At 37.8% G+C, this 25,306-nt stretch overlaps 1 protein-coding gene across 1 annotated transcript in view; it reads right to left on the bottom strand.

The window, feature by feature from the left end:
* Positions 1-25,300, bottom strand: part of LOC144651479 (uncharacterized) — a 111,557-nt gene extending 86,257 nt beyond the window's left edge. Inside the window, exons 1-15 of the mRNA XM_078511421.1 lie at positions 25,280-25,300; positions 24,428-24,484; positions 23,104-23,176; positions 22,485-22,621; positions 21,479-21,552; positions 20,634-20,697; positions 18,753-19,031; positions 17,214-17,387; positions 15,981-16,052; positions 14,335-14,443; positions 12,840-12,920; positions 10,862-11,000; positions 10,292-10,407; positions 9,206-9,353; positions 7,822-8,072 (exon numbers count right to left, since the gene is read on the bottom strand). Of these exons, the coding sequence (XP_078367547.1) occupies positions 7,859-8,072; positions 9,206-9,353; positions 10,292-10,407; positions 10,862-11,000; positions 12,840-12,920; positions 14,335-14,443; positions 15,981-16,052; positions 17,214-17,387; positions 18,753-19,031; positions 20,634-20,697; positions 21,479-21,552; positions 22,485-22,621; positions 23,104-23,176; positions 24,428-24,463 (1,716 nt within the window). The 5' untranslated portion in view covers positions 24,464-24,484; positions 25,280-25,300 and the 3' untranslated portion in view covers positions 7,822-7,858. The remainder of the gene's footprint in view (positions 1-7,821; positions 8,073-9,205; positions 9,354-10,291; positions 10,408-10,861; positions 11,001-12,839; positions 12,921-14,334; positions 14,444-15,980; positions 16,053-17,213; positions 17,388-18,752; positions 19,032-20,633; positions 20,698-21,478; positions 21,553-22,484; positions 22,622-23,103; positions 23,177-24,427; positions 24,485-25,279) is intronic.
* Between the last annotated feature and the right edge of the window lie 6 nt (positions 25,301-25,306).

Genomic DNA, 25,306 nt, shown 5'->3' with positions numbered 1-25,306 from the left:
TTGACTCGATTCTAGAAATTCCTTAACTCGAGGAGTGAGTCTCGGGCAAGCCTCCCACGCAGTCGTTCTTAGTGGCCGACAGCTTTGTGTTTTGAGTCGAGTGATTCGTGACGTATCATACGGAAACCGAGGCGGCTAAGCCATTTTAATTTTCATTTTCATTTGCGTTTGCATTTTAATTTTTATTTTCATTTGCGTTTGCGTTGTCACTTTGGTTTTCAATGCTAATTGCTTTTTGTTTTCATTGACGATGCGCTTGCGGTTTTGGCTTTTATTTTCATTTCTTTATTTTCTGTCATCACTTAGCATATAAACTTTCATTTTCATTTTTATTTTTGCTTTTCATTTTGACTTTTTCAAAAAAACACAACACTTTACACACTACGATGCATTCCAACGTAAACTGTGTCATGGAAACGGAAAATCCCAGACACGACCCTGGCCGCCGGGACATTTCCATATAAAAGGGATGGAGATACCCATCGTAAAATTTGAATGAAACAACAAAGAAGGCCCATCTGGGCGTGGCTAAAGCTTTTTGCCCTTTAAAATATAAATTTCTTTCTACATAAATAAAGATTTTTATGTGCTTCGCTCAACGAGATTTAAGGTTTTTACTCTGCGGGTGTGTCGATGAAGACATAAAGGGTCTTTTTTTTATTACACAATAATCATTGTCGCTAAACTTATAGGCGCGTGAAAATTCTGTCAACTATTGTGAACCTTGAATTTCTAAAATATATGTTGTACACATATACACTTACACACACAGTTTAATAAATGTTGATTTCAACATCACATAATTGACTAACCCGCAGTTAGTAATCGCGAATCTAGGGTTACCATGCAGCCCTAAATAGAAATAATTAGTATAATTCTACTGATATATGGAAATGCAACAATCTAATTCGCTGGGCTACTCGTATACTGTTTAATAGTTAGACTACAAACCCGAGTTTTCTATGAGCGAATAGTCAACTCGCGCGCGCGCGCGAGTTGACTATCGCTCATAGACTATGAAACGAGGGCGAGTAGTCGTCTAATTGTTTAAGTAAAAACTCTTAAAGGACTGCACTCCAAAACCTACAACTCTACATACATTTAAGCAAAAAATGAAGAAAAATTTATCTTTAATCAGCTATCACCTCGTAGCAATTGAGAACGAATAATCTAATTGTTAAATAGAAAGTTGTTATAGTAGTTGCGGAAAGTAAAGAAACAGAAGAATATTTTGTATCCTTCATTATAATTATTATGCTTCTTTCGTAGTATGGATCAAGTAAAAAAAATGGTCATGTATAAGCCAACCGGCTGCAGATAAATTTGTGAAAGAATACACGTTTCTAGGCCTGTCTCAAGGATGCTCGAAATTTCTTAAAACGGTACTTTTAAATAAGACAAGAACATTGAGAAGCTTGAGAAGCTTAAAATCGGGCGCTTTGCCTTGAAAGGCAGGGTTCAGTACAGCAGAAACCACGAAGCAGTTACTTAAGTTAAGCACTCAGTCCGACTGTGTTTGTGTAAGTCACAGGGCTTGCATGAGCTGTATTAGTGTGCATAATATAATATCTAGAACGTTGTCGAGATTGCATTATTACTTAATGACATGATGGTTTCAATTTATAAATGTATCTCACACAATACAAATAAACGATTGAAGTAGACGAATAGACAATGTAAAGTTTTAAGACTTAGCAAAGTGCAGTGTATTGGTAATACTGTAAGGTGCGGTTTCACCTGAAGGTCGTGTGCTTTTCGGTATTTTCCAGGCATTGCACTTTGATGGGACAGTACTACAACTGTTTACCGGGGAACTACTATTGTCAAGAAAATGATCACAACTTGTTGATGAATGATTGAACATTTGTTTCATACCATTACTGTAATAGCAATTGATGAAGGCTTTTAGTCCTGAACCAAAGTATAAGGACTGGGAAATACTGAAACCCATTATCAGCCACCTTAAACGGAAATATCTTGTTGGTGTTTCAAGGAATCCAAGGAAACTTCACTCATCCCATGTATCTATGTATTGCGGTATTTTGTAATTTTTTGAGTGATTTTTGGGGATGTTTGGCAGGTGATAGTTTTTTTAAAAGAATTAGTAAAATTTAGACAACTAAGAAATATTGAAAATTTAATGTGAATTTAACATTGGAATTTGAAGTTAGAAATTGGCAGACGGACACCAAACAGCCCCGTGACATCCTGGAGTGTTTTTGCATGGGGGTCAACTGTGTGATGATGTTTCCATTTTTTTCTTCAATCCCCACTGATAAAGAACTGTTGTTGGTGTTATGTTGGTGTTATCACATGTCAAGCCTTTAACGAGGTATGAAAGAACACAAGGATTTAAATTATTCTGGTGCTCAATTTTTGCGTAACTAAAATTAATGTTACTCAAATTCCTGATGGATTCTGTCTTAAACTGTTACGAGCTTAGTATTTCCAAATTATTGCATGTCAATGTAAGGCAAGACAAGACATGCCTTGGTTCTTATGTAATTCTCTTAAAAACACATAAGATATTGACTATAATTTTGTCTGTGCTATGGCAATTCACAGTGGGGTGGTCTTGATGTGTCTTTAACTTGAAGACTGGACTGGACTAGTAAAACGCGGACTAGTAAAACGCGGACTTGTAAAACGCCTCTAGACACTTCGAATTCCTTGGCCACAATCATCTTACGGCTCTCTTCAATACATAATGTCTCAAAAAAACAGTAACCTCAGAAAGAAGTCAGAAGCAAATAAGGTCGAAAGACCGAATTTGAACATATAACGGCAAATGTTCTAATGTCACGAACGTAGGAGTCGTGTAGGCCCGTCACCTTTATTTACCACATACTGCCCCCAAATTAAAACAGTACCCTCAGAAAGAAGTCAGAAGCAAATAAGGTCGAAAGACCGAATTTAAACATTTAACGGCAAATATTCTAATGTCACGAACGTAGGAGTCGTGTAGGCCCGTCACCTTTATTTACAATTGACTGTTGATTTCTGGACGGGCCCCGTTCTACCTCGTGCGAGCAATAAAAACGACTGCACTCAACAGACGTCAAGTAGTGGAAAGAAAGAAACATATGCACACAACTCATAGCATCAATCCCGTTGTTTTAGTAGGGGTTTGCAGAACGAACATGTGCTATACTGCAAAAACATCTCCACGCTAAAACAGACCATAGAGTGCTCAAAAAAGCTAGAAATATGCCGTCGAAGAAACACACAAGAGCTTCAAACACAAATTGTTTCGCTCGCTAAACCGTTTAGTTTTATTCGATTTACAAGCGCTTGTTTTACAAGTCCGCGCTCTACAAGTCCGTGCTTAACAAGCCCTCGTTTTACAAGTCCTTGTTTTACAAGTCCGCGTTTTACTAGTCCGCGTTTTACTAGTCCGCCTTTTACAAGTCCGCGTTTTACTAGTCCGCGTTTTACAAGTCCGCGTTTTACTAGTCCGCGTTATACTAGTCCGCGTTTTACAATTCCGCGTTTTACTAGTCCGCGTTTTAGTAGTCCAGTCCAGTCCTCAAAATACAGTATGCCAAAACTCCCCGCCCTCTAAAGATAAGTCCTTGACGGTTCTTGTCGTTTTTCGGTGCCTATATATTCATCTTCGGCATCTTTCTCATCCACCTCTCGTTCTGTCCTGTGTCTGTCATCACACGAAAGAAAAGCTGATTCTCAAAAAATCTGCCACAAAAGGAAATTGACAAAAACAATATGAAAACCATATATCGAAAGTTTCTTATTCTAAAATTTTATCATACGTCTTAATTCAGAGCTACAAAGAAGTTCCTCCTTTTGAGTTATTGATACTGTTCTTACAGTACCTCTTTCCACTAGCGAAATTTTACAAAATTCCTTCGCGGCGAAAAGGTAGCGCGAATCCAGAACAGACTCCAATCGAGAGTGGGTTAATTCTAGATTACTATTAATTAACTATTACAACATTCATTTTTAAAATAGTTTCCCAAGCCGACTAAGCTAACTAAACGTCGAGTGTATCTTTCAGTAAACAAAACATGCCGTTGTGACGCCGGAAATCCAGCTCACGCATACTATACCCCGTGACTCACGCAAACCTCCGACTTACGTGCTACTACAGTCATTCCTTTCTAAACATTTTTTTTTGACCACCACCGTACCTTTCTACCCAAAAAACTCATGAAACCGCCCGGTTTTAACCTGTTTTAACCTTTCAAAAATTAGAGCGTTCGAAACTAAATAAGATCCGTAATCACAAACAACATACAGCCGTTTACCAGCACTCTTTAAAACTCCTGAAACCCTTCAAAATCAGGCAAAATAAATCTTTGAAATAACCTTTATCAAAGTTTCTAATTTTTTATTCAGTTCTATAAAATGCCTTTCATACACTACTGTCAAACAAAAATTTCAATTTCCTCAAAGTTTCAAGACAAAAGAATAACAAATATTTCGTGCACAATGTAATTTGATTAAGCCAATATTATCACGTCTAAAAATACTTCAAGCAATTCAGTGAAAACCCGTTTTTTTTTTTCGTATCAACGAAAACCACTTTCGAATAATCAATACATGAAAATAACAATAAAATCAAAAGGAAGAAAGGAACCTTTCTAATTATTTGAAGACTTTCAAAGCCGTGATATTATGCATCCAATCCGCGATAAAATTTAATTACAACAAAATCCAAGTTCTCATTTTGAATTCCATTTTTTTCAGTTGATACCTTTATCCAACTTGTGAAAAATTCCATTCAAGTTCCTATTAATACTGTACATTCCCAATGTTTTGCTCAGGTCTTCAGAAGCGTCTTACTAACCAAATCTAAAATAATTCCAAAACATGCTGTACAAACATTCTACTCTTTGTGACAAACGACTTGACGACCAATTGTTCAGAAATGAAAATCGACACAGTTCTTGCTAAATAAAAAAAAAGTTTTACGGCGGAGTCAGGCTCAAAAAATATACCGCAAGATCACACCCCCATTCATAGTCAGAAACCAGCAAACCATCTAGTTTGCTAAAAAAAAAAAACACTGCGTGACATCAATGACGTTACCTTTTTCATTTACAAAAATAACTTTAACTTGTCAAAGTAAGTGCAATTTCACAATGGTGAATATCAGTACAGTATGGGGCCCAGTTCTCGGCCACTTTGTGTTTAACGCGTTTTTTCACACTCCAGTTGAATCAAAAGAAAAAGGTATTTCCTTCAAACGATAGACTGATTCATGTGCTTTAAGTATCTTGAGTTTGATCGTTCAATTCGATATAGAAAGCTCACACGTCGAGTTTACGCGGAGGTAGGTGAATTTGCATTCCCAAAAAAGTTGTTTGTTTACGGCTCCAAATTCATGGATGTAGTTAAATTCGTATTTTATCCAAAAGCCCCCACCATACGAGCTAATTTTTGGCATGTGAAACGTAGAATAATTCAGCTTTCTGCTTTAGTTAACTTTTCGTTGAACCGTTGTATTTTTTGGTCTTAATTTACTTCGAAATTTTTTCTTGCGACGTTTGCGTATTTGCCAGTTCTCGGCCACCCTGCTCGCTATCACAGCTTAGCGCTTGGTTTTTAATATAATTTCATCTGCTGCTGCCAGAATGAAAGAAATAAATGTTTTAAAAATAAAGTTCAATCTTATCTCTAAGTTTTGAGCTGACTCTTGTCTTGTCTATTATTTCTACAACACCTAAATCTTTCAAGACCTTTTCACTGCAAAATAAACCATCTAAATGCACGGGTCACACAATGCGGTTTTGCCAGAACCTGCACATAGGCAACTAGGCGCGTTAAAATCCTTCTTTTCTAAAGTAAAACAAAGCATCATAAAAATAATTTGGGATCGATATAGTATAAATAGGTTTACAGAGTGATTTTATGACTGTGAAAATTAATTGAGCATTTTTTACAGATAATTACGGACAAGCTTTTTAGTGGCCGAGAACTGGGCCAAGGTTGCCGAGAACTGGGCCCACAAATGGAGCTTTTATTTTTATTATTGCTCGGGCAAATTAATTTTTGACCGGTCGATAGCTTTACACCAAAAAGCTGAATAATGTAGCTAGCTCTGGGAGAAATTTCAAGTTCCTGCGGTTCTTCTGAGGTAAGAAATACAAGTTTACGTCAAAAGTAGCCGAGAACTGGGCCAAGGTGGCCGAGAACTGGGCCCACAAATGGAGCTTTTATTTTTATTATTGCTCGGGCAAATTAATTTTTGACCGGTCGATAGCTTTACACCAAAAAGCTGAATAATGTAGCTAGCTCTGGGAGAAATTTTAAGTTCCTGCGATTCTTCTGAGGTAAGAAATACAAGTTTACGTCAAAAGTGGCCGAGAACTGGGCACCATACTGTACTTTGCCCCGTAAGCTTTTTTCTCTGTCCTTCCGCCGAAGCAAAAAAACACAACCTGATTACACATTAACCCAAAAGTCGACCAAGTGTGCCTGCAACGATTTCCTGTCAAAACTAAAATGAAAACCATTGCGGTATGCGTCACCCGTAGCGGTTTTGTAGCAACCCCGAGCTATCCCCGTCTTTTTGGCCGCGCCAGGAGACTACGCTCTAGGACGACCAAAGGGTAAACCTTAAATCGGCCACGCCCGATTAAAAATTCCGCAAACTGAATATATGCTAATTTCCCTTTGAAGGTAGGATTTCTTAGGACTTTCCGTGCAATGTAACTGCAACAGAAATATCTAAACAACATTTTAAGGCCAAAAAATGTTGAATCACAAGGATTTCTTTCACAAAGAACAATCGTGAAGATACCGATGGCGTCATGTTAAGTGACGAGTTTTAAATGCTGAATGATCCGAAAGTTGAAGCGTTTTCTGGCTTCCTCAGAAATCTTCGGCAAATTTTGATAATCTTCGGAAACGTTCGTATGGCCTTCGAAAAGCACTCGAACAATCTTCGGAAATCTTCGGTCTCAAAATTGCAAAAAGTTGCTTGAAATTTCAAAACGTTGCCCGAAAGATGAAAAGTTGCTTAAAAGTTTTCGAGCATCTTTGGGACAGCCCAACACGTTTCTGTATCACTTTCACCCTTAATTACCTCACGAGCTCTCTTTTTGCTCTTCGCGAAGTCACGTGTTTCACTCACTCGAATACTCACTCACTCACTCGATCACTCCATTCCAATATTAAACCACAACTGATTAATGCACTAAACGGTAAACGTGCTGACAGAAAGGTTCTTTAAAACGCCATTCAGCACATGTCAATCAAAAACAAATTATTCTCCAACCTCGTTCCCAGGGCCTCTCTCTATCAGGGAACGTGGTTGGTTATTCACAAAACAAATCGAAAGAGGATCAGCTACACTTATCCTCTTGTGACAAAAGAGAATAGAATTCGTTCTACGAAGCCTCAAAGCATAATCTTTCAATGACCCATTCACGTAGGAAAACATTCAAAGGAAACTTTGACTAATAAAAATAGGAATCACCGGATTCGTTTTTAATTTTAAACGCTTAAAGCTAAAATTAAAGGCTGTTTTTAACTGGTTATACCGTTGCTATGGTTACAAGTGACGTCAAGAAAATAATCATAATTTGTATATAAGAGCTAAAAGTACTGAAAACTGTTTTGAGCCTCCTTAATGCTAAAAAGGATCAAAGGTTACACTTAAATATTTTGGTGGTGAAAAAATTTATTTCACCCCAGAGAGCACGAACCATCAATGACGGAACTCCCATGGAAAAACGAAACATTCAATTGAGGCCAATGAAGTAAGATTGCGTTACATTATTGGACGCTTATGTGGAAAGAATGCAACGATCGGCACTTCACCGAATTATCATGAGGTTGCGTGAAGAGATTTGATTTTACTTTACTCTACTATTTTTTACACGAGAACAAAATCAAGTTATTTGCACTCGTCAAGTTTAACAAGGAGTCCATACAAAATAATGGCTCCCCGTTGCTTGGTAGACCATTCAAGTTCCTCATTGCTAAAATGCGGGTCAATTTCCGTCGTGGCACCGATTGTCTGAGGTCCAACTGTATAACTATCTGGGTTGATGCACAGCTGAAGAACTGTTCTGGCAGCAAATTTCTTCTTTGAAGAAGGGTCTTCAAAACTAAAAATAACACGAGAGGCCCACAATGTTTCAATGTATATAGCTAATGTTTCAATATATATACCTATATATATACCTAATGTTATATGTTTCAATATATATACCTAGCTATATATTTCAAAATATATAGCTAGGTATTTTTACGAGTAAGTTTTGATTTTTTGAAACATTTGGCAGGATGAAAGTGGCTAGTAAAAATGCCTAGCCGTATCTTACTACTATCCACTGAATAAATAGTCAACAATACACGACATCGTTCTTTTCAAAAAACAAGGCTTTTAACAGCGTCCTCCCCGGGTACGTCCCAAAGTAGACTAAACCGGGAGGCTCCGCCAAAAAGGTACCTTTTTCAGGCTGTACGTACTTAGAGAGGTAGAAATTTCATGAGGTTGAGGTATACAGCAAGGGCGTGTTTCGTAAAAAAAAAATCAATTATGGAAGAGCGTTTCAAATATTGTGTAAGTAGTTGAAACCAAAATTGCGTAGCCGGTTCTTACATGGGGCTGGTTCAGTTAAATTTGTGACTGTCCAAATATGGACCAGATACGTGATACATACAGAAGATTTTTATCGTATGGACGAAATGATTATCTGGTCACTGAAATTTTTCCACCAGATCTTGGGAACCATTCCCTTGTGAACGTAGCCTTACAATGCAGCCCATGCACGACAGAAAGACCGTTAAGCTCGTCAGCATCACACACGCGCATGCAGGCATGCACGTGCGCATACATAGATGTACGCAGCCCATGAGGACATCCTTATAATTATTACGGGGGTGCTCGTCGTACCTTTAAGGGGGTAAACTTTGTGGATTGGTACCGTTTAGGGTGCTACAACCTAAAGTGATCGCCGCTTACGTTGTCGCGGCACCCTTTTTCTGAATTATTTACTTGGAAACAGCCTTCCAGTTAGCATTTTGCCAGTACCATTTAATTTGCTGTTTTGCAATTGGTTTGTCTAAGGACTGAAAACGAATTTTGGTCACGCCCACAAAATAAGTTCTGGTATCTTTTAGGGGTGTTTTGATATTTTCCGAGGAACAAACCCGTCATTTTTATAGGGGTGTCCCCCAGGGGGGTATGCAGTAATCGAAAAACGAAAGTGACAAAGAATCAAAATCACTTCACCACCTGGTGGGTTGGGCGTAAGCGTCGTGTCCAGCGTAGCGTACACTTGGTGAAACGAAGATCTGCTTTGTGTCAAATCCTGTTGGTTTTCTCTCATCATTGAAATGTCCTATTTTCTCGCTTAACTGCCTGCCTCCTAAAGCAACATCTCCTAAACAGTCAAAAGAAGAACATGAAAAATGTGCCTCGCGGACTTTCTAAATTGTGGATTGCTAAATAAATTCATGGAGTTTCAATTTAGTTGTTTAAAAATCTTAATCCGCAAGAATGTGTTACGCAAAAAGTTACTGGCATGACGGGGAAACTTGTGACCGTTTCCTTTCTGTAGCTAAGAAGAAAATGAGATTTTACTAGGTTGAAAGGTAACAACTCCATATTTCATTTTCACAACTCGTCCATCAGGTGTTAGTTGGAGAGTGTAATGGGTGTACATTCTGAAATATATACTTGCTTACTAGGAACGTTTGGCAGGGACCTTCCTGGAAGGAAAATTCATGTTTACGAAAAATTAAAGTTACGAATCCTAACAAAATGGCTCGTTGAGTGCCGATTTTCTTGCCAACATTTGCGCAAGAAAGGGGATTGTTCAATAGCTGCTACTCGTTTCAGCAAGGTAACAATCACACACCAAGGACGCCAGTCTGTACACAACAAACTATTTGAGGTGGAAATTGGCTAAGGAGGGTTGGGATGTAACTCTAAGGTCGCGCAGGGCCCATGCTCATTATTAAAAGAAAAGACCATTTACATGCAAACGTCTTAGACCATAGCTGCATGTTAGTAAGGCCAGTTAGAGAGTTAAATAAAAAGCAACTCGTTCCATTCCCTTAAAGCCGTTCTGTAACTAGTGGAAGCCCCATATATGATAGACGGAAACTTTACTCTAGTTGAAGATTTTTTATAAAATAAAATATCTATGTACAAAGGCGCCAGCCAGTGCTTGCCCTCGTGTCCCGAAACACTTGATTCAATGCCAAACATGGTAACCTTTAGCATCACCACGCTCCCATATAATTTATATGCATTCTTTATAAAATTAGTAAAGCTTTGGGATATAAACTTCCTTTCCTGGTAGCACTGAGTATATACCTGGGATAAGAAGATCGCCACACTCCAGGATTGCATTGATGCTATCCATTCTGGTGCCATGAAATGCTACGTGCCATTTGTCAAACACATTTAGGGCAATAGCTCGCGGTTGCACCCTAAAATACAATTTATGTGTTAAAGAAAGAAAAATTTAGATTCACGCATAGCGTAGCAAGTAGCGTAAAAATATCTAATTAATTTAACGTTATGCAATTTCAGTGCACTGTTTGAATGTAATGTACGTGAGGTAAAGTAATTCAACTATTTCATCTGAATGTTGAACTAGAATGTTAGCAAGTGCCATTTGTAATTAAATTAATTTAGTGTCGTTTCAATCCCGGTTTCAATAAAAGTACAAAAAGCGTAGCAACTTGCAAAAAAGGTATCATATTAAAGGCCGTTCTTTTAACAAATGTTATCAAATTATTGAATAAATATTGACTGTTTTGAAACAAAAAAGGAAAGAAATAGGAAAACACCAAAAAAGTGTAGTGAAGTTCTGGTACTCTGATACTTTGTTCTCAACTGTTAGACAACATGTTAACTGTGAACAAATTTCAATTTATTTACTTGAGCCCAAATCGACACCATCCTATTGGAATCCCATAGACCTTTGCAGGTTTCCCGCGAGTGTAGTAGAGCTTATCGCCTCGAGCTGCGTGACACTCATTACAGTAGCACATGTCGTAGTTTGCGTCAAAGAAAACACCTAAAAGAAATTTAATAAGTGCTTAACAGCATATAACAATAAACGGCATGCAGTGCATGCAGAAGCGATGACGTTTCACAAAGGGTCTAACATAATTTTGAGGAAATTTGTCAAAAACTCAACGTAAATAAAAGTGGCTGAAGCCTTGTGCGTGATAAAAACTGTTATCCAATTGCGGTGTTCTTTTTTTAAATCTAAGAAGCAATGTTGGTGATTGACTAAATAGCATAGCTAGGATCTGATGGAATTCAAATAAATACAGTAGTTAGTAATTCACAGGCCAAGGATACAAAGTTAACAATACATTTTCTTCGTAGACACAGTAGATTGCGTTATATTATAGTGTGTGACATCCGATAAACGACATACGCGCGATACGCGGGAGTTAGCTTTTAAGCTGCGAGAAAGGTCAAACGTTCTCTTGTTTCTGCTTGTTTACAGCGGCCCGGTATTATAAGAATTAGAAATTTCTGTCTACTAAATCTAATATATACCACATTATAAAATTAGTCTCTTTCGTTTATACATTGTAGTGTTCCATTCTGACTGCACGGGAGTATTTTGCTTTTGTATTCTAAGCGGCGATTTCTTGTTAAGTTAAACTTGATTTCTGTTCGATCGTCCTAACAGAGTAAAAGAGCCCATCGTGCGATGACAATAAGCAATTTCCTGACGTCATCGCTTAAAAAAATGACAGCGGTAGAAAAAAGGTGCACAGGATGTCATTGTTTTAAAGGATCTCCTCAGCACACGTCTTTACTGATTATCTCATCCGTTGACACATTCGCTTTTTCCTGTCTCTTCAAGCAGCAGTGTTCTACTTTTTTTAGCGCTGTAATCTGGCTCTTTCTTGCTCAATTACAAAAGAGCGGAGGAGTATCCCTATTGACTGGTACTGGTGTACCTCGCCACTGATTCAAGTATCAGCCATTTAAAGCTGTTTTGCAATTATAGAGTAGCGATCAAAACTTTATTTGTATCATTATATAATATATATCTAGTGTTATCTAGTGTTAGGACCTCCATGTAAACCACTTTAAGTGATGGAGCTTCCTAATAAAAGATTGTTATTATTATTATTATTATTATTATTATTATTATTGTTATTATTAAATCAGTATTTTCTTCTCCTTTTACTCATGCACATTTTTCTGTAATCGTATAAGTTTTATTAAGACCTTTAATGGGGGCTTAATAGGGAGGGGGCGTATTTCAAACCATAAATCGGTTGAGAAGTGCACAAAAGAAAGTGGACGTTCTAGTTCTTATAAGAGTAAAACAGATCAGGGGGCTGTGAAAATGGCAGTTAGTTTTCCAGGTGTTGTTGGTAAGGGGTCGGTGAGCGATTTAAAATTTCTACTACACCAAAATAAACCACAGAATGATAAAACAATGAACCATTTTACAGTTCTGTGAAATGTAACCAGGGCGCTGTATGAAAGCGGGGTTTCGGTTGACCTTGTGATGATACAGATTAGCAAAAAGGTAGCAAGAAAACAGTACAATTTACATTTGAAAAGAAACAAGGTTCACAAACCTTACCTCGCTTCTGGTCAAAGGCCTGATCACTAAGCAAGGAACTGTAAAATGGGCCATTACTGAACTCGGTTATTGCAAAATAACTTGATTTGTCAGTGACTCGCAGATCGATTGTTTGCCTCAGCTTTGGAAAGAAGAACTTGAAAACTTTATTTACCCTTGGTTTTACATGAGACTTGTTAGGCCTCTAGCAAGTAGTGCTAATCTTTCGGCTTAAGCTTCGGCTAATTGACCTGCTCACCACTGACAAATCACGATATTTTGCTAAACATGCTTCATATCAATGATTGTTAATTATACCCGCAAGGTCAAGAGATGACACGAATCTGTGGCATGTTTCCTGATAGCCACAACTTGGCCGTGGTTCTGCGGATGCTGCAGCTGTGTGAATAACAAGAAGATACTGTTTGGCCTTTTATTGGATTTAATCTTAAACTGCATTTTACAGATTATTTGCTCGATCGAAACCACATCTAAAAAAATTCGTAAACGTTTTATCCCCAGGGGGGTACTCCGGCTTGTAAATGACGGGGATGATCGAAGGATTTTTTTGGGTTTGAAATTTTCGATTCCGGGATTTTTTTGGGTTGGAAAATTTGGCAAGTATTTTTTTTGGGTGACTTGATTCAAATAGGGGATTTTTTTAGGTATTAAGAACGAACTAAAGTGCCTTGGCGTATTTATAGTATGATCAATAATCAAACTCGAGCGTTTTTGCCCCTCCTGGCAATTTAGGGGTAATTTGACAAGGGATTTTTTTCAGGGTTATTTTTGGTCCAGGGATTTTTTTGGGTAATGTCGGAAGACTTAGGGATTTTTTTAGGTCCTGAGTTTTGCCTCCATTCGATCATCCCCGTCATTTACAATCCGGAGTACCCCCCCTGGGGTTTTATCTCCACTACTTATTATTCGTTCAAAAGAGTCAAATTTCACGTCCGGTAGGGCCAAAAGTTGTCAAATACCGCGCGAAGTGGGGTCCGGCGGCTAGTGGAGGCGTGACTTTCAAACGAGAACGTACTCAAGAACCAAACAAACAGAACGGGATTGTAGTAAATGGAAGATTGTTACTCCACATATTTTCGTTTTAATTTTGACTCTAACAAAACAACAACACAACAGAGGAAGACGGGAAACTACGCAAGTAGCATTCTGTTTTGAAGTCATGGCTCCACTAGCCCCAGAACCTCACTGTGCGCGATCTTCGACCAACCCGGAAGTGAATTTGACGTTTTTGCACGGCTAAAGCTCGGTAAAAATACGATTTCGATTTTTCCTGACTGCCTGATGTTCATATCATGTGTAAAGGACTTTTTAAATCCCCAACATTCCATTGTCTTTATTGTTTGGCACTCAACTTTCCTGCGGCTTAAAAAAAAAACTGAAGACGACATGAATTCATTTACTATGCGACTCTTCAAGCCTTCGAATTTTGCATTGATATCCTTCGTTAGGTAGTGTACAAGTAATTACGTGTTTTAACAGTTGACTTCCAAATACGTGCAAAACAATAAATTAGAACTAAGCTTTTCTGCACAACTTCGAGCCGCTTTGCGTTTATTCCTTTTTTTGCCACGATTTCACGTCGCACTTCCTGATCACATGCAAGTCCAAGGTTCAAGCAGTTGTTGCCCTAAGTGGTTAGTGCGTTTTGTTGCCCTAGTGAGTTCTATACAGTTTTGAAGCGTCATGCACGTGATATTTTCTCGTTCAAAAGAAAAATGCGTTTTCGGGGAAACAACAGCTTTATCAATTTTATATTTGAACAAACGCATTCCCTACAAAACTGGAGCATTACCGGAAACGAGACTTTCGATCAAAACGTCAGGTAGCACGGGAATTAGTCTTCTCAAGTCACTAAACAGCCGTTTTCTTGTACTCGATCCGTATTCATCCTCACATAAAACCTGCAAGTTGAAAATTCTTACAACTCAGTTTCTCTCGTCTAGAATATAAATTACAATAGGCTTGGATAAATTCTGCCTCAAGAATTTCGAGCATTATTCACTACTTTGGACAGCGGACATTAAGGCGGTTTTACACAGGACAACAACGATTTAATGCGCGGAAAATGGAACACCGTGTAACATGAGACTGGGGGACGATTTTTCGCGCAACCTTTGACTCGGCAACACGTTGCGAGTTTTCGAACCGAAGTCAAAACTCATAACGCGTTGCCAACATTGTTGCGCGAAAAATCGTTGCTGCAATTAGAAGGACGTATTGTGTATTAACATTAATAGGACCTATTTGTTTGTCAACATTGCTTGGGGGCAAGGGGGGTTTAGAGATGAACAAAAAACATTGAAAAACCATTATTTTACAAATCGCTTCAAATTGGCTAGAGGAGCTGGCAAACAAGAAAGAACACGACACAGCAACAGCGTAAGTCAATTTTATTCATAAAACGTTCGAATTTCTATATCGTAAAAGAAAATTGTTTCGTTTCCATACAAATCCTTATAAATTGAGTCTTGGATTACTGTGGCTCTTATCATTAGCTTGGGCTGCCTGTGACTGGACAAAAATATGGGCGCGTGCGATTGATTTCTAAAAAATCCCTGTTTCTTTGATATTTTAACCAATATAAAACAACACTTAGCGATATACGTTCATATAGATTGTAGGAAGTCTTTGAGCTTATTTTCATTTAAATTTGAATATTTCTGCAACTCAGAGTAATCACAAAAAATATTCGGCATAAACAATCGTGTCCTTTTTAAAAAGGCATTGTTCTCACCATAAAAGCGTGGAATATAATTACCATAATTACATCTCTCCTTGGCAAAATGATCGTATTTAGGTCGGGACACCTTCGGAAATCTCAAAGTTTGGATTTTCCGACAATTCTGTGGCAGAGAAAACAGCACGGATACAAAACTTCATGACTTGCCACTGCAGATAGGTAAACTATGAATACTGTAGTGTGTCATAACAGAAGCGGAATTTTAAAAGAGCGCTTTTAAAAAGAGGTAGAAGACATTAAATTCAAATTTGCGCACTTAAACCGCGATAACTTGCCGGCAAACTTAAAATTAAAAAATCCGCTTCTGTTATGACACTCTAGAGGTATTGACTGATTAGTTTTTGACAAGATCACAGTGTGCTGTCTCCTACTCGTTCCACAAACTCTGCCACAAAATCATGTTTTTCCCAATTTGCCACTAACGAGGCTATAACATCGCCGTTAAATGCAATCTACCAAATAAAAGATGATATTCACAATATTTCATCATTTCTTTACCTCTCTGTAAAATTTGAGTTTAATCGCACCCATAACAGCTGAGAAATAAGCGTTTTAAAAGATGCAGGTCAAGCAAAATTTCCCTTCATGAATTTATTCATGCTGTTGGTATCCCCCGCGACCTTAATAAGTAGAAGTTCAATTGCCCCCTATTGGTCATGATATTTCTCCCATAGCTTGTCATCCAGGCAATATCCTACCTTTTCCCTCGTGGTTGGCTTTCCATCCGCGTAATCAAGATGTCCACTATCTGTTTCGTCAAAGTACTCTTTCTACAATGACAAAGGAACTACTTCTTAATGGTATTAGAAGTCTAATGATTCGACAACAATTTCTGGTTCAATTGTTCCAAAATAGGTCATGGTATAGTTTCCAAAATTTAACTCCGATTCAGAGAAAGAAACGAAAATAAACTGGCGCATAAGGACAAAACTGTTACGCCGAAAAATGTAACAACTAACACAAAATGTAACAACGCGAAATGTAAAAACTACAGACGCAGAATGTTAAGTAAACCCGAAATGTAACAACGCCAAACGTTCATTAAAAGGACACTGTCACGGGGATTTAATGCTTTTCGGTAAAAATTACTAAAATTGATGAATAGGTCTTCTCGTACATGAAATGCACCGAGTACATCAAGATGAAGATATAAAATAAATTTTTGTTGAAGGAAGAAGGGAGCCATTAATTTTTTTAGGTGTTTCTCCAGTCCACAAGGACAAAACTTGAAAAAATCAACCTGATTTTTTCAAGTTGAGATCTAAAGTTCCTGATGGCATCACAATAATATCACTTGTTTATCGCTTCAGTACACTTGCATGGTGATTTTTAACATAATTGGACCACTATTCGTAGTTTCCATATGTCTTTAGGCTCTTGTTGACAATTTCTTTACCACGAAATGCACTGCGTAAAAGTAACAACGAAGGTCTTAAAAATGAAATAGGGAAATTTGGACACATAAGCCCTCTTGTCAAAACACCAGTGAATCACTGAATAAAATAAGCAAGCAGCGGTAAATTCCAAACAAACACATAAAAGTTCACCTTTTTTCGTTCTAGAAATTAGCCAATTTTTTGTCATTTTACAGTGTTCTTTGTGGAGGACGGCTAAGAAATGGCAGTACCAAGATTTAAGACACACATTTTTCTGCTTATTGAAACTATAATTTTTTCGGCAACATTCTCATTGCCGTTGTGGTTGTACACAATTCCGTAAAATCGTGTTTTATCATGATATGCGTCTCGTATTTACCTAGACGTTTTAGACATATAATGCGTCTCTAGTGTGGGTTTTCCAGACGAAAAACAATATGCGAGGTTAATCTGTAGTCATCGTACGACTGTTTTGCGGAGACCTTACAATGGGTGCTAATATATATATGCATGCCATAATCATTATTTATTGCCTAAAGAATATTTTTGTCTTACCTTTCCTCTTACTTTGATTCCTAACTTCTCTAGAACATTAATTCCTTTCTCTTCGTATTCCTGTTTCGTCATCCAATATTTTTCCTTATCTTTAAAGATATCTGCCCACACAGAGCCACCAAAGAAAACTGAGTGTCGTAGATCGGTTGAGTCATCGATTCGTAATATAAATTTCTAAGGAGGAAAATAGAGAACGTTCAATATTTATACATCGAATGCAAGGACAAACTACAATAGGCCCAAATTTTTTACGTCTTTTGATATCGGCCATGTAGCGAAAACATGTCGGTACTGATGAAAAGAACACTTCCAAATTAGTAACGCACACGTAGTAGCGGGAGCGAATGAGAGGCGGCCAAGTTTGTGAGTTGTCTCTTGTAACTTTGCAAAGGCGGCAAATTTTACCAATCGATGTATGTATTGTTTTATTGGAGGCGGGAAGGAGCTCGCTTGAATTAAAAATTAGTGAAGGGGGGGGGGGGGGGGGGCACTGGGTTAAGCTAAAACAGAAGGGTATGTCAAATTTGACGCCATTTATTTATTTTGTAGTATGATGATGATTTCATACCGAAGATTTATACCGGCCATAGTGCCTTTTGAAATGTATAAACATTGTAAATTGAGAAATTTCAAAATGGGCAGTTGTTTAAGACGCATTTTCAGCAATTTTAAAACATCCAAATAGTACATTTTCCTAACAGGAACAAGCACTCACCACCCCCTAGAGCACGTCATGATTTTGCTCTTCTTCCAATATCCTGCGTAAGCGCGCTCTAGCCTTTTAGGGTTTTTCTATTATGTGCGCGCGTAAGGCTTTGTTTATTAATGGTAATTTAACGAAATTGCACGCATTTTCGTCATTTTAGGCGTCCTGATGATGAACGGTTACGGCAATTAGATATTTACAGAAGCCATTAAGGTAAGTAACGTCGGTACTTTTTTTCCTCCCAGCACATTGTTGACCTCGAAAAACAATTCCACGCGCTCGACATAATGCTTCCAGTCCGCGCGGTCGCATTCGTCAGCGGTCTTTTCCGCATGGCATATCTCATGCCACAAAAAGAACAAAAAGAAACAAAGCATTTTTAAATTGATGATGCTCTGAATGAGCTTTTCTTAATTGTGATTAAAAATAATGTTTTTTTATCACTTATTAAATTTACAAACCTGATAAAAATTTGGAAGTGATAGCTTTTTTCGTGTCCAATTTTATGGCCGCCATATTAGTAAGCAAGCAAACAATCAGGGAGACACTTATTTTTATAGCTTAAACGGGCTAACAACCCCATGGCCCTCCTAATTACAAAATAATAATACAACTAAAACACTTAAGATATACAATGGTATAAAAAGTAACTTATCTGTTGGGAATTAACTATTAAAAATATCTATTTAAAAGAATAAATGGTAAGCAGCATAAAATGGTATAATATGTTGGTGCCCCGAAAAGAAAGACACCAATATGGCTGCTGCATACTAGCTAAATGCTGTAAACAGTTTTTGTAGCTTTGATGAAAAACACAATATAGTCCCCCTTACTGATAGCTTGGAAGTATCTCCATTTAACACTCTTTCACAGTATAGCTGCTTGATTTCCCTCTCTATCCTGTTTGAAAACCCAGGAAACAATGTGCTTCCACCACACAGCACAATATGCTTGTAATACTCTGCTCTTGTATCGATATCCGTTGCCTGCACGGTGTTGAAGAGCATCTCTGCCACACCAACTTTGTCAATTTCAATAAGGTTCGGCTGAAACAGGGCTTCGGGCGCTCCAAAACGCTCACAACCCAGCCTCACGACTTGTCCATCTGGAAGCTAACAAAAGGGCAATTTTTAAGAACATACTGCAGATGTAATTTCATTGAAAACCAAAAGTATAATAACGTGAGGATCAGTGATGTTTTTCTGACTATTTACTGAGGAGCTAAATCCACCACAAAACGAAGAATCGGTATACAACAAATCAATTTACCCGGTACTTTAAAAGTAATTTCACCAAACAATAAACACGGTAATAAAGTTTTGAGGAAATTTGAAAGGGTTGTTTACCTGAACGCGGGTATGTGATAAATACCGGGGGGCGACAGCCAAGGGAATCGCAAGAGGTGAATAAATCACATCGGCCCGAGGGCTGGTTTTTCACTTGAGTGAGGTTTTTTAAAGGAAAGAAATTATGAATTTTTCGGGAGTGACAACATCCCGTTAATTGCAAACAAGCCTGATCTCGCAGGCTCAGTGCGATTTACACGTGATGAAGCAAGAAAGGTAAGCATGACTTGTTTTTCTTTTGCCAAATTTGCATTTTGTCGTTATGAGTAGAAGGAAACAGAGACGAAAATGTGCAATTAACAGCACTTATGATCGTCCCATGGGCCAAGTGCTCGGTTTATTTTTCGAAGATTAATGGTGTTGATGTCAGTGTGGTTTTCAAATATATATTTGCCTAATCAGAATAACAAAATTGTTTGCGAATTTTGAAAAAAAAAAATCTGTTGGAAGGATTCAGAGCTATGTAATGTTTACATAAACTAAGGTGGCTATAAAATTTAACGGCAGGGCTTTTTTAAAATATATGAAAAAAAAGTGCTTGTGTCAATTTGTCAAAAATGTATCAAAAACTTTCACCAAGCAGTTTCCAAGATGATAGCCTTAATTAGGTATTTTTTTTACCTTTTCTCAGGTTGTCATGAAAACAAATTTTGACGTCATTTTGACGGACTCTGTTTGCTGATAAAAGCTTTACATGCATTACTTTACAGTAAACGTTTTTAAGCCGCACCATTAGGTTAGCTGCAATCAGGACAAGTTACCGAACAATTAACAGTTATTGGACGAGGTTGAGCAAAATATCGTGATTTTTTAGTGGCGAGCAGATTAATTATTTGCCGAAGCCAAAGGCTGAGGCAAATAGTTGATCTGCGAGATACTGACAAATCACGATATTTTGCGATAACCGAGTTCAATAATTGTTTTATCATTCGATCACTGAATTTGTTTCGCAAAAAGTACTTTCGGGAACTGCGTGGAAACCGCACTATTTCTTGCTGAATTAATGCAGACGAGAGCGTGCCTTCGCATTCGATAAAACGAGCCGGTCTTCATCCAATTCTCTTTCTATCAGTTATTGCCGAAATACAATAAGAGGAAATTCCTATGCCTTCTTTATAGTTTTTTTTTCGGGCCTAGTAGACAAATCCAACCGCTCTTCTTCATCTCTGGAAAACGAGCTGCCAATTTTCTTGGCAGTGGACACAACTACGCATGAGCAGAATATTATTTGTAGCAACATCACTGTCAGACGCTGATGTGCACGAGCAGGCCATTATTTGTAGGCGGTTATTTGTAGATCACCTGGTGGGCTCACGGCCAATGAAAAGGAAGAAAAAATTGTATCGAATGATAATCTGTATTACTTACTATGTACTCTTCCATTAGAACTGTTGTCTCCGAGGCCAACTTTTTCTCTTCTTCAATGTTGTACCTAAAGACACAAAACGAACATAATGCAAAACATGAACTACTAAATTTAGAAACATACAAAGCAACATTGTTACAAACAGTCTGGATTATACCTTTAAGGACGTTCGCGCTTATTGTTTATGCGCATCCCTACTGCGCACGTAATTCATGTCGCAACGCCATGCCACGCCAGACTTTGAGCGCGCGCGCTGAGTAGAATTTCTAAGAACATAAAAGGTGAGTGGCCGTTCCGCTTGCCTCGCTTGCAATTTGTTCTCTTGAATGGTCGGTGACCCCTAGTTGTTTCTTAACGGATCACTTTTGTTAGTAAATATCTACGTTTTGCGAGAAAATGAAAGAAATCTATCGAGTGGAAATTTGATTTTTTTGTCATACTGACGGTTTGAATTCCGCTTTTTGAGCTTTCCTATTTGCCGTACGACAGTTTCAAGTGCGTTTTCAGGGTTTAGTTTTACAAAAATGATGGCAAAACTAGGAATTATTTACGCAACAGACGCACTTCTACAAAATGTGACTAAGATCGTTAGCCTCCGTTTACTCATCTTCGATATTTTAAACCATAAACCTTGTAAATCATTCTGAAATACGTGCGCCAATTTTTCAAAATCAAGGTAGTTTTACACACGCTTTCTCTCTGAAACGAAATCGGTGATCCCAACTTTTTTTGCATTTTTAACACAAGTAACTCATGATCTGTCCACAGCAAAAAATTAAAGAAATCTATCGAGTAGTAAATTTTGCGCGAACGTCCTTAAGTCATTTTAAGACCATTTTTTACTTACCCTACGTAACAAAGCTTCTCCTTAATCAAACGCGCTTTTTCAAAATCGACTACTTGCCCTCTGTGCAAAAGAAGCTGTCAGAGAAAAACAAAAAGTTATTATCTAAGTTTTCGTTATGATTATGTCATTTCCGAAACCACTTGCTAGAGGAGGAAAGAAGGGCAATGGCAGAGAATTTTAACTTTCCAAATTTGCTTTTCTTATGCGAAAGAATAACAGTGTTCTCGATCCTTATCACACCACAAGCGAAACACTGAACATTTAAAAAGGTTACACAGCAGAATAGTAGAATATTTTCTGTCCTGCGATTTCAGCAAAAATACCGAAAGTTCTAAGCAATTTTATTTATTAAGAAACCTTATACATTTCATAACATACATGCAGCACTGTTTATGCAACAATCGTCAAACATGCCTTATGAATAATAACTGTAATATATAACGTTAAAAGTAAATAGCAATGTACTCTCTTGCCAAAGTATTAAAAGAAGTCAAGCTCACACCTCGACACACCAGAAAAAATTCCGCCAAGAAAACACAATTTTACTTCCTCGTTGCATTCATTGGTCACCTGAATGAAACGCTGATAGCAACTCTCCTGGTACCTACAGTCTTTGCTCTCTAACTTCAATTTTTGAATTAAAATTTTGACAAACCCAATGATAATAGAAATTGTTTCATTTGACACTTAGTGGGAACGGGGGAGTCGCAAATAAGGATGTCGGTATCCTGGTCTCAGGCCTCAAATGTTCTAAGCTAATTATGACGGGGACTGTACTTGTTCTGCACGGAGCAGTCTGTCGGCATGCAAAATGTTTTCATGGCCAAGGTCAAATTTTGGCTGAAACATGCTTAGCAACGTTTGATTGACATCTAAGTAATTTGCAGCGTTGCCTGGCATATCGATATCTGTGTTCAAAATAAAATTAAAAAAAAACGGCAAATAACATTGCAGTCAGTGTTATTGTGAGAGCCGAATAGAATTATTTTTTGTGCGCCAGCAGTACCTCCTTTAGGTAATTGGTAATATCTCGACCTCCAATGTCCAGTTTCCTCGTAAAATCAGGAAGCAAAAAACCTTCATACACGGGGGAGAAATGAGTTGATCCATGACCACAGTCTATTACAACACCAGTCAGCAATCCTGTGAAAAACCGACAACTGGAACACTGACAATACAAATAGTAGTGTGAATTGAAAAACAAGCATACAACCTTTATTTACGTAATTGCCGTTGAAGGGGGTCTACTACTTTAAGAAATTCTGTTTTTCTGTAGACTCGTCGACACTTTTGATTTTAAAGATTATTATGAATAGTTATAATATATTGTATTAAAAGTGACGGAAGTAATTATAAAGATAAAAGTTTTTCACAAGTGTTACTACGTACAGTAGTAATGTATAAAGCGGACACTCATGCAACCATGAAAATATTAAAAGTGAAAAATGAAGAATAAAGCGTTAATTTTGATCTGCTGATGCCTCAGTTTCTGGCTGTTTTTGTTTTTTATCAGAAGCAAGCCATTTAACTAAATCTTCAAACATAAAAAGAGGTTTCAATTTCAAAGAGGAAAATAACTACAGTGGAACCCCGATATAAGGATCCTCGATATACCGATAACTGACCTCGAGCAAACAGAGATAAAACAGCTTGAACTGCAATGGAAACACCCTCGAACTGGTAGTTTTCAAACATGATCTGAAAAAAGAAAACCGTGACGTGCATCAGCTGACACAAATAAAATTTCATTTCTAAATTTTCAATTTAATTTTAAATATTCCTTTGTATAAAACTGCCACAGGACAAAGAACTTTCTATTTCAGGGCAGTTAAACTCTGGAACTCATTGGACTCGCATTGCCTGAAGAGGAGCTTAATTTCAAATTTTTTAGAGACCTTATTGTTTCGCCTTTGTTTGTTTGTTTGTTTTAATTACATTTTAATAGTTGGTTAATTTTTAAATTACTTGTGTATCTCTTTATTCTGAAAAGCCCATTTGGGACGAATAAAGTATGTATGTATGTACTTTTCAGAGATTGTATTCTACCAACTAATATAACGTATACTTATGTACTCAAAAAAGTGTATGTCTCCCCTAATTAAGCACCGCTCTCAAAAACCGCTACACTAGCAAAAATACTAATAAGCGCCGCACTTGAATTAAGCGCTGCATCCCTCGAAAACAATGCGGTGCTTGTTCAAAGCCCTCGAGAGCGGAGCTTACTCGAAGAATCTTGTGTTGCGATGCATATTGTTCTTGTAAATTCTAGAGATCAGTCGAGAATAGCCGAAAGCTTCGAGCTCAAGCCTAATGTAATTACTGAAGCCATATGCTGAGTAGTTTTCTTCCAAGAGACCGTTCATTTTTTATGAGGGAGGGGAGCTGGTGGAATTTGAGGGGGGGGGGGCATGCAAAAATATGACTTCAAAGGGGGGGTCAGGCAAAAAATATGGTCTGTAAGGGGGGGTCACTGAAGATAATTATATTTTTTTGCCAGAATGCCCAAAATAACATTCCCAAGGTTCTGAAATTTCAAATTTACCGGGGAAGCTTGCCCCCGGACCCCACTACTTTGTTTTTAACTCAACCCAACAGCTTATTGGTTACAAATGCAGTCAACCTATACTAACAAACGGCATCCAAGATAAACAGTCGAGGCAGTGTCAGCTATTTTGGGGGATGTAGTTTGTCTATTATTATGACTGAACAACTGATATATTCCTTAGTCATAAGGCTTGATAAATTATAATTTCACTTCACTATTGTTGTTGTTGTTTTTTTGTGGGGGGTTATAGAAAAAATTGGATTTCGAGGGCGGGTCTAGATAAAAATTTTCGATGAAGAAGGGGGGGGGGGGGGCATTATATATAACAGTGACTATCTATCAACTCTCACCAGCCCCCCTACCCCATAAAAAATGAACGGTCCCCAAGATGTGTTTACACTCACCTCAATGATTTTTTCTCTTCTCCCCATTGAGAACATCGGCGGTTCGCTAAGCAAAATCTAAATTAAATAACATAAGTTTTGATGGCGGAAATTGAAGAAGTTTAAATAAACTGATAGTCACGATTATAATGTCGGTCCACACTAGCTAGGATTAAAGTGTTATTCAAGTACACTTTAAAATCACGTCGAGTTAGTTAAATGGCTTTCACGCACTGTTGTTTTATTCCCCAGTCTTTCGCGAGATGAAGCCGTGGGGATCATTGAGGGTTGAGTCAAATCTTTTTGCGCAAAAATATGCACTGATATTTGTCCGCGGACATTTTCTGTTCCCAGAAGTGAACAGTTTTTCGAGAGCGAAGCTCGAGGAAATCTGTGATCTTCGAGAATGGAGATTATTGTGTTTATTACTCTTAAAATATTTTTACACAAGGCTGCTCATTTTGGAACACCTTTTTTCAAAAGCTTTTAACGTGAAAGTGTTTCTGTCAGCCTTTATAATGTTAGTCTGTTCACAAATTAAAGTTTTGTTCATTCAATTTAACAATTTACTCGGGAAGAGAACTAAACGTACGAACGAGAACATCACTAACCCCGCCTTGGGGACATAATCGGCTGACTTTTCGATTCTAAGTTTTGGCTGCATCACGTGACGTGTTACGACCAATCGCGCGTGCGCAGCTGATTGGGATTAACTCGCGCTAAGCAATCGTTGTTTATTGGCCAACGCGCGCCTATCGAATAATTGCTAACTTTTTTAGTATTCTTGGAAATTGGACCCAAATTATCTGTCTTTCAAACTCGAATTGGATCAAAACTCGAAGTCTTTAAAATACAATAAATACACTAACTCACCTTACAAGTTCTCGGGTCGATGTTTAG

The sequence above is a fragment of the Oculina patagonica genome, chromosome 4, assembly GCF_052425735.1.
Source record: "Oculina patagonica isolate OP01 chromosome 4, crgOcupat, whole genome shotgun sequence".
Classification (NCBI taxonomy): domain Eukaryota; kingdom Metazoa; phylum Cnidaria; class Anthozoa; order Scleractinia; family Oculinidae; genus Oculina; species Oculina patagonica.
This window is presented reverse-complemented; position numbering and strand designations above follow the sequence as displayed.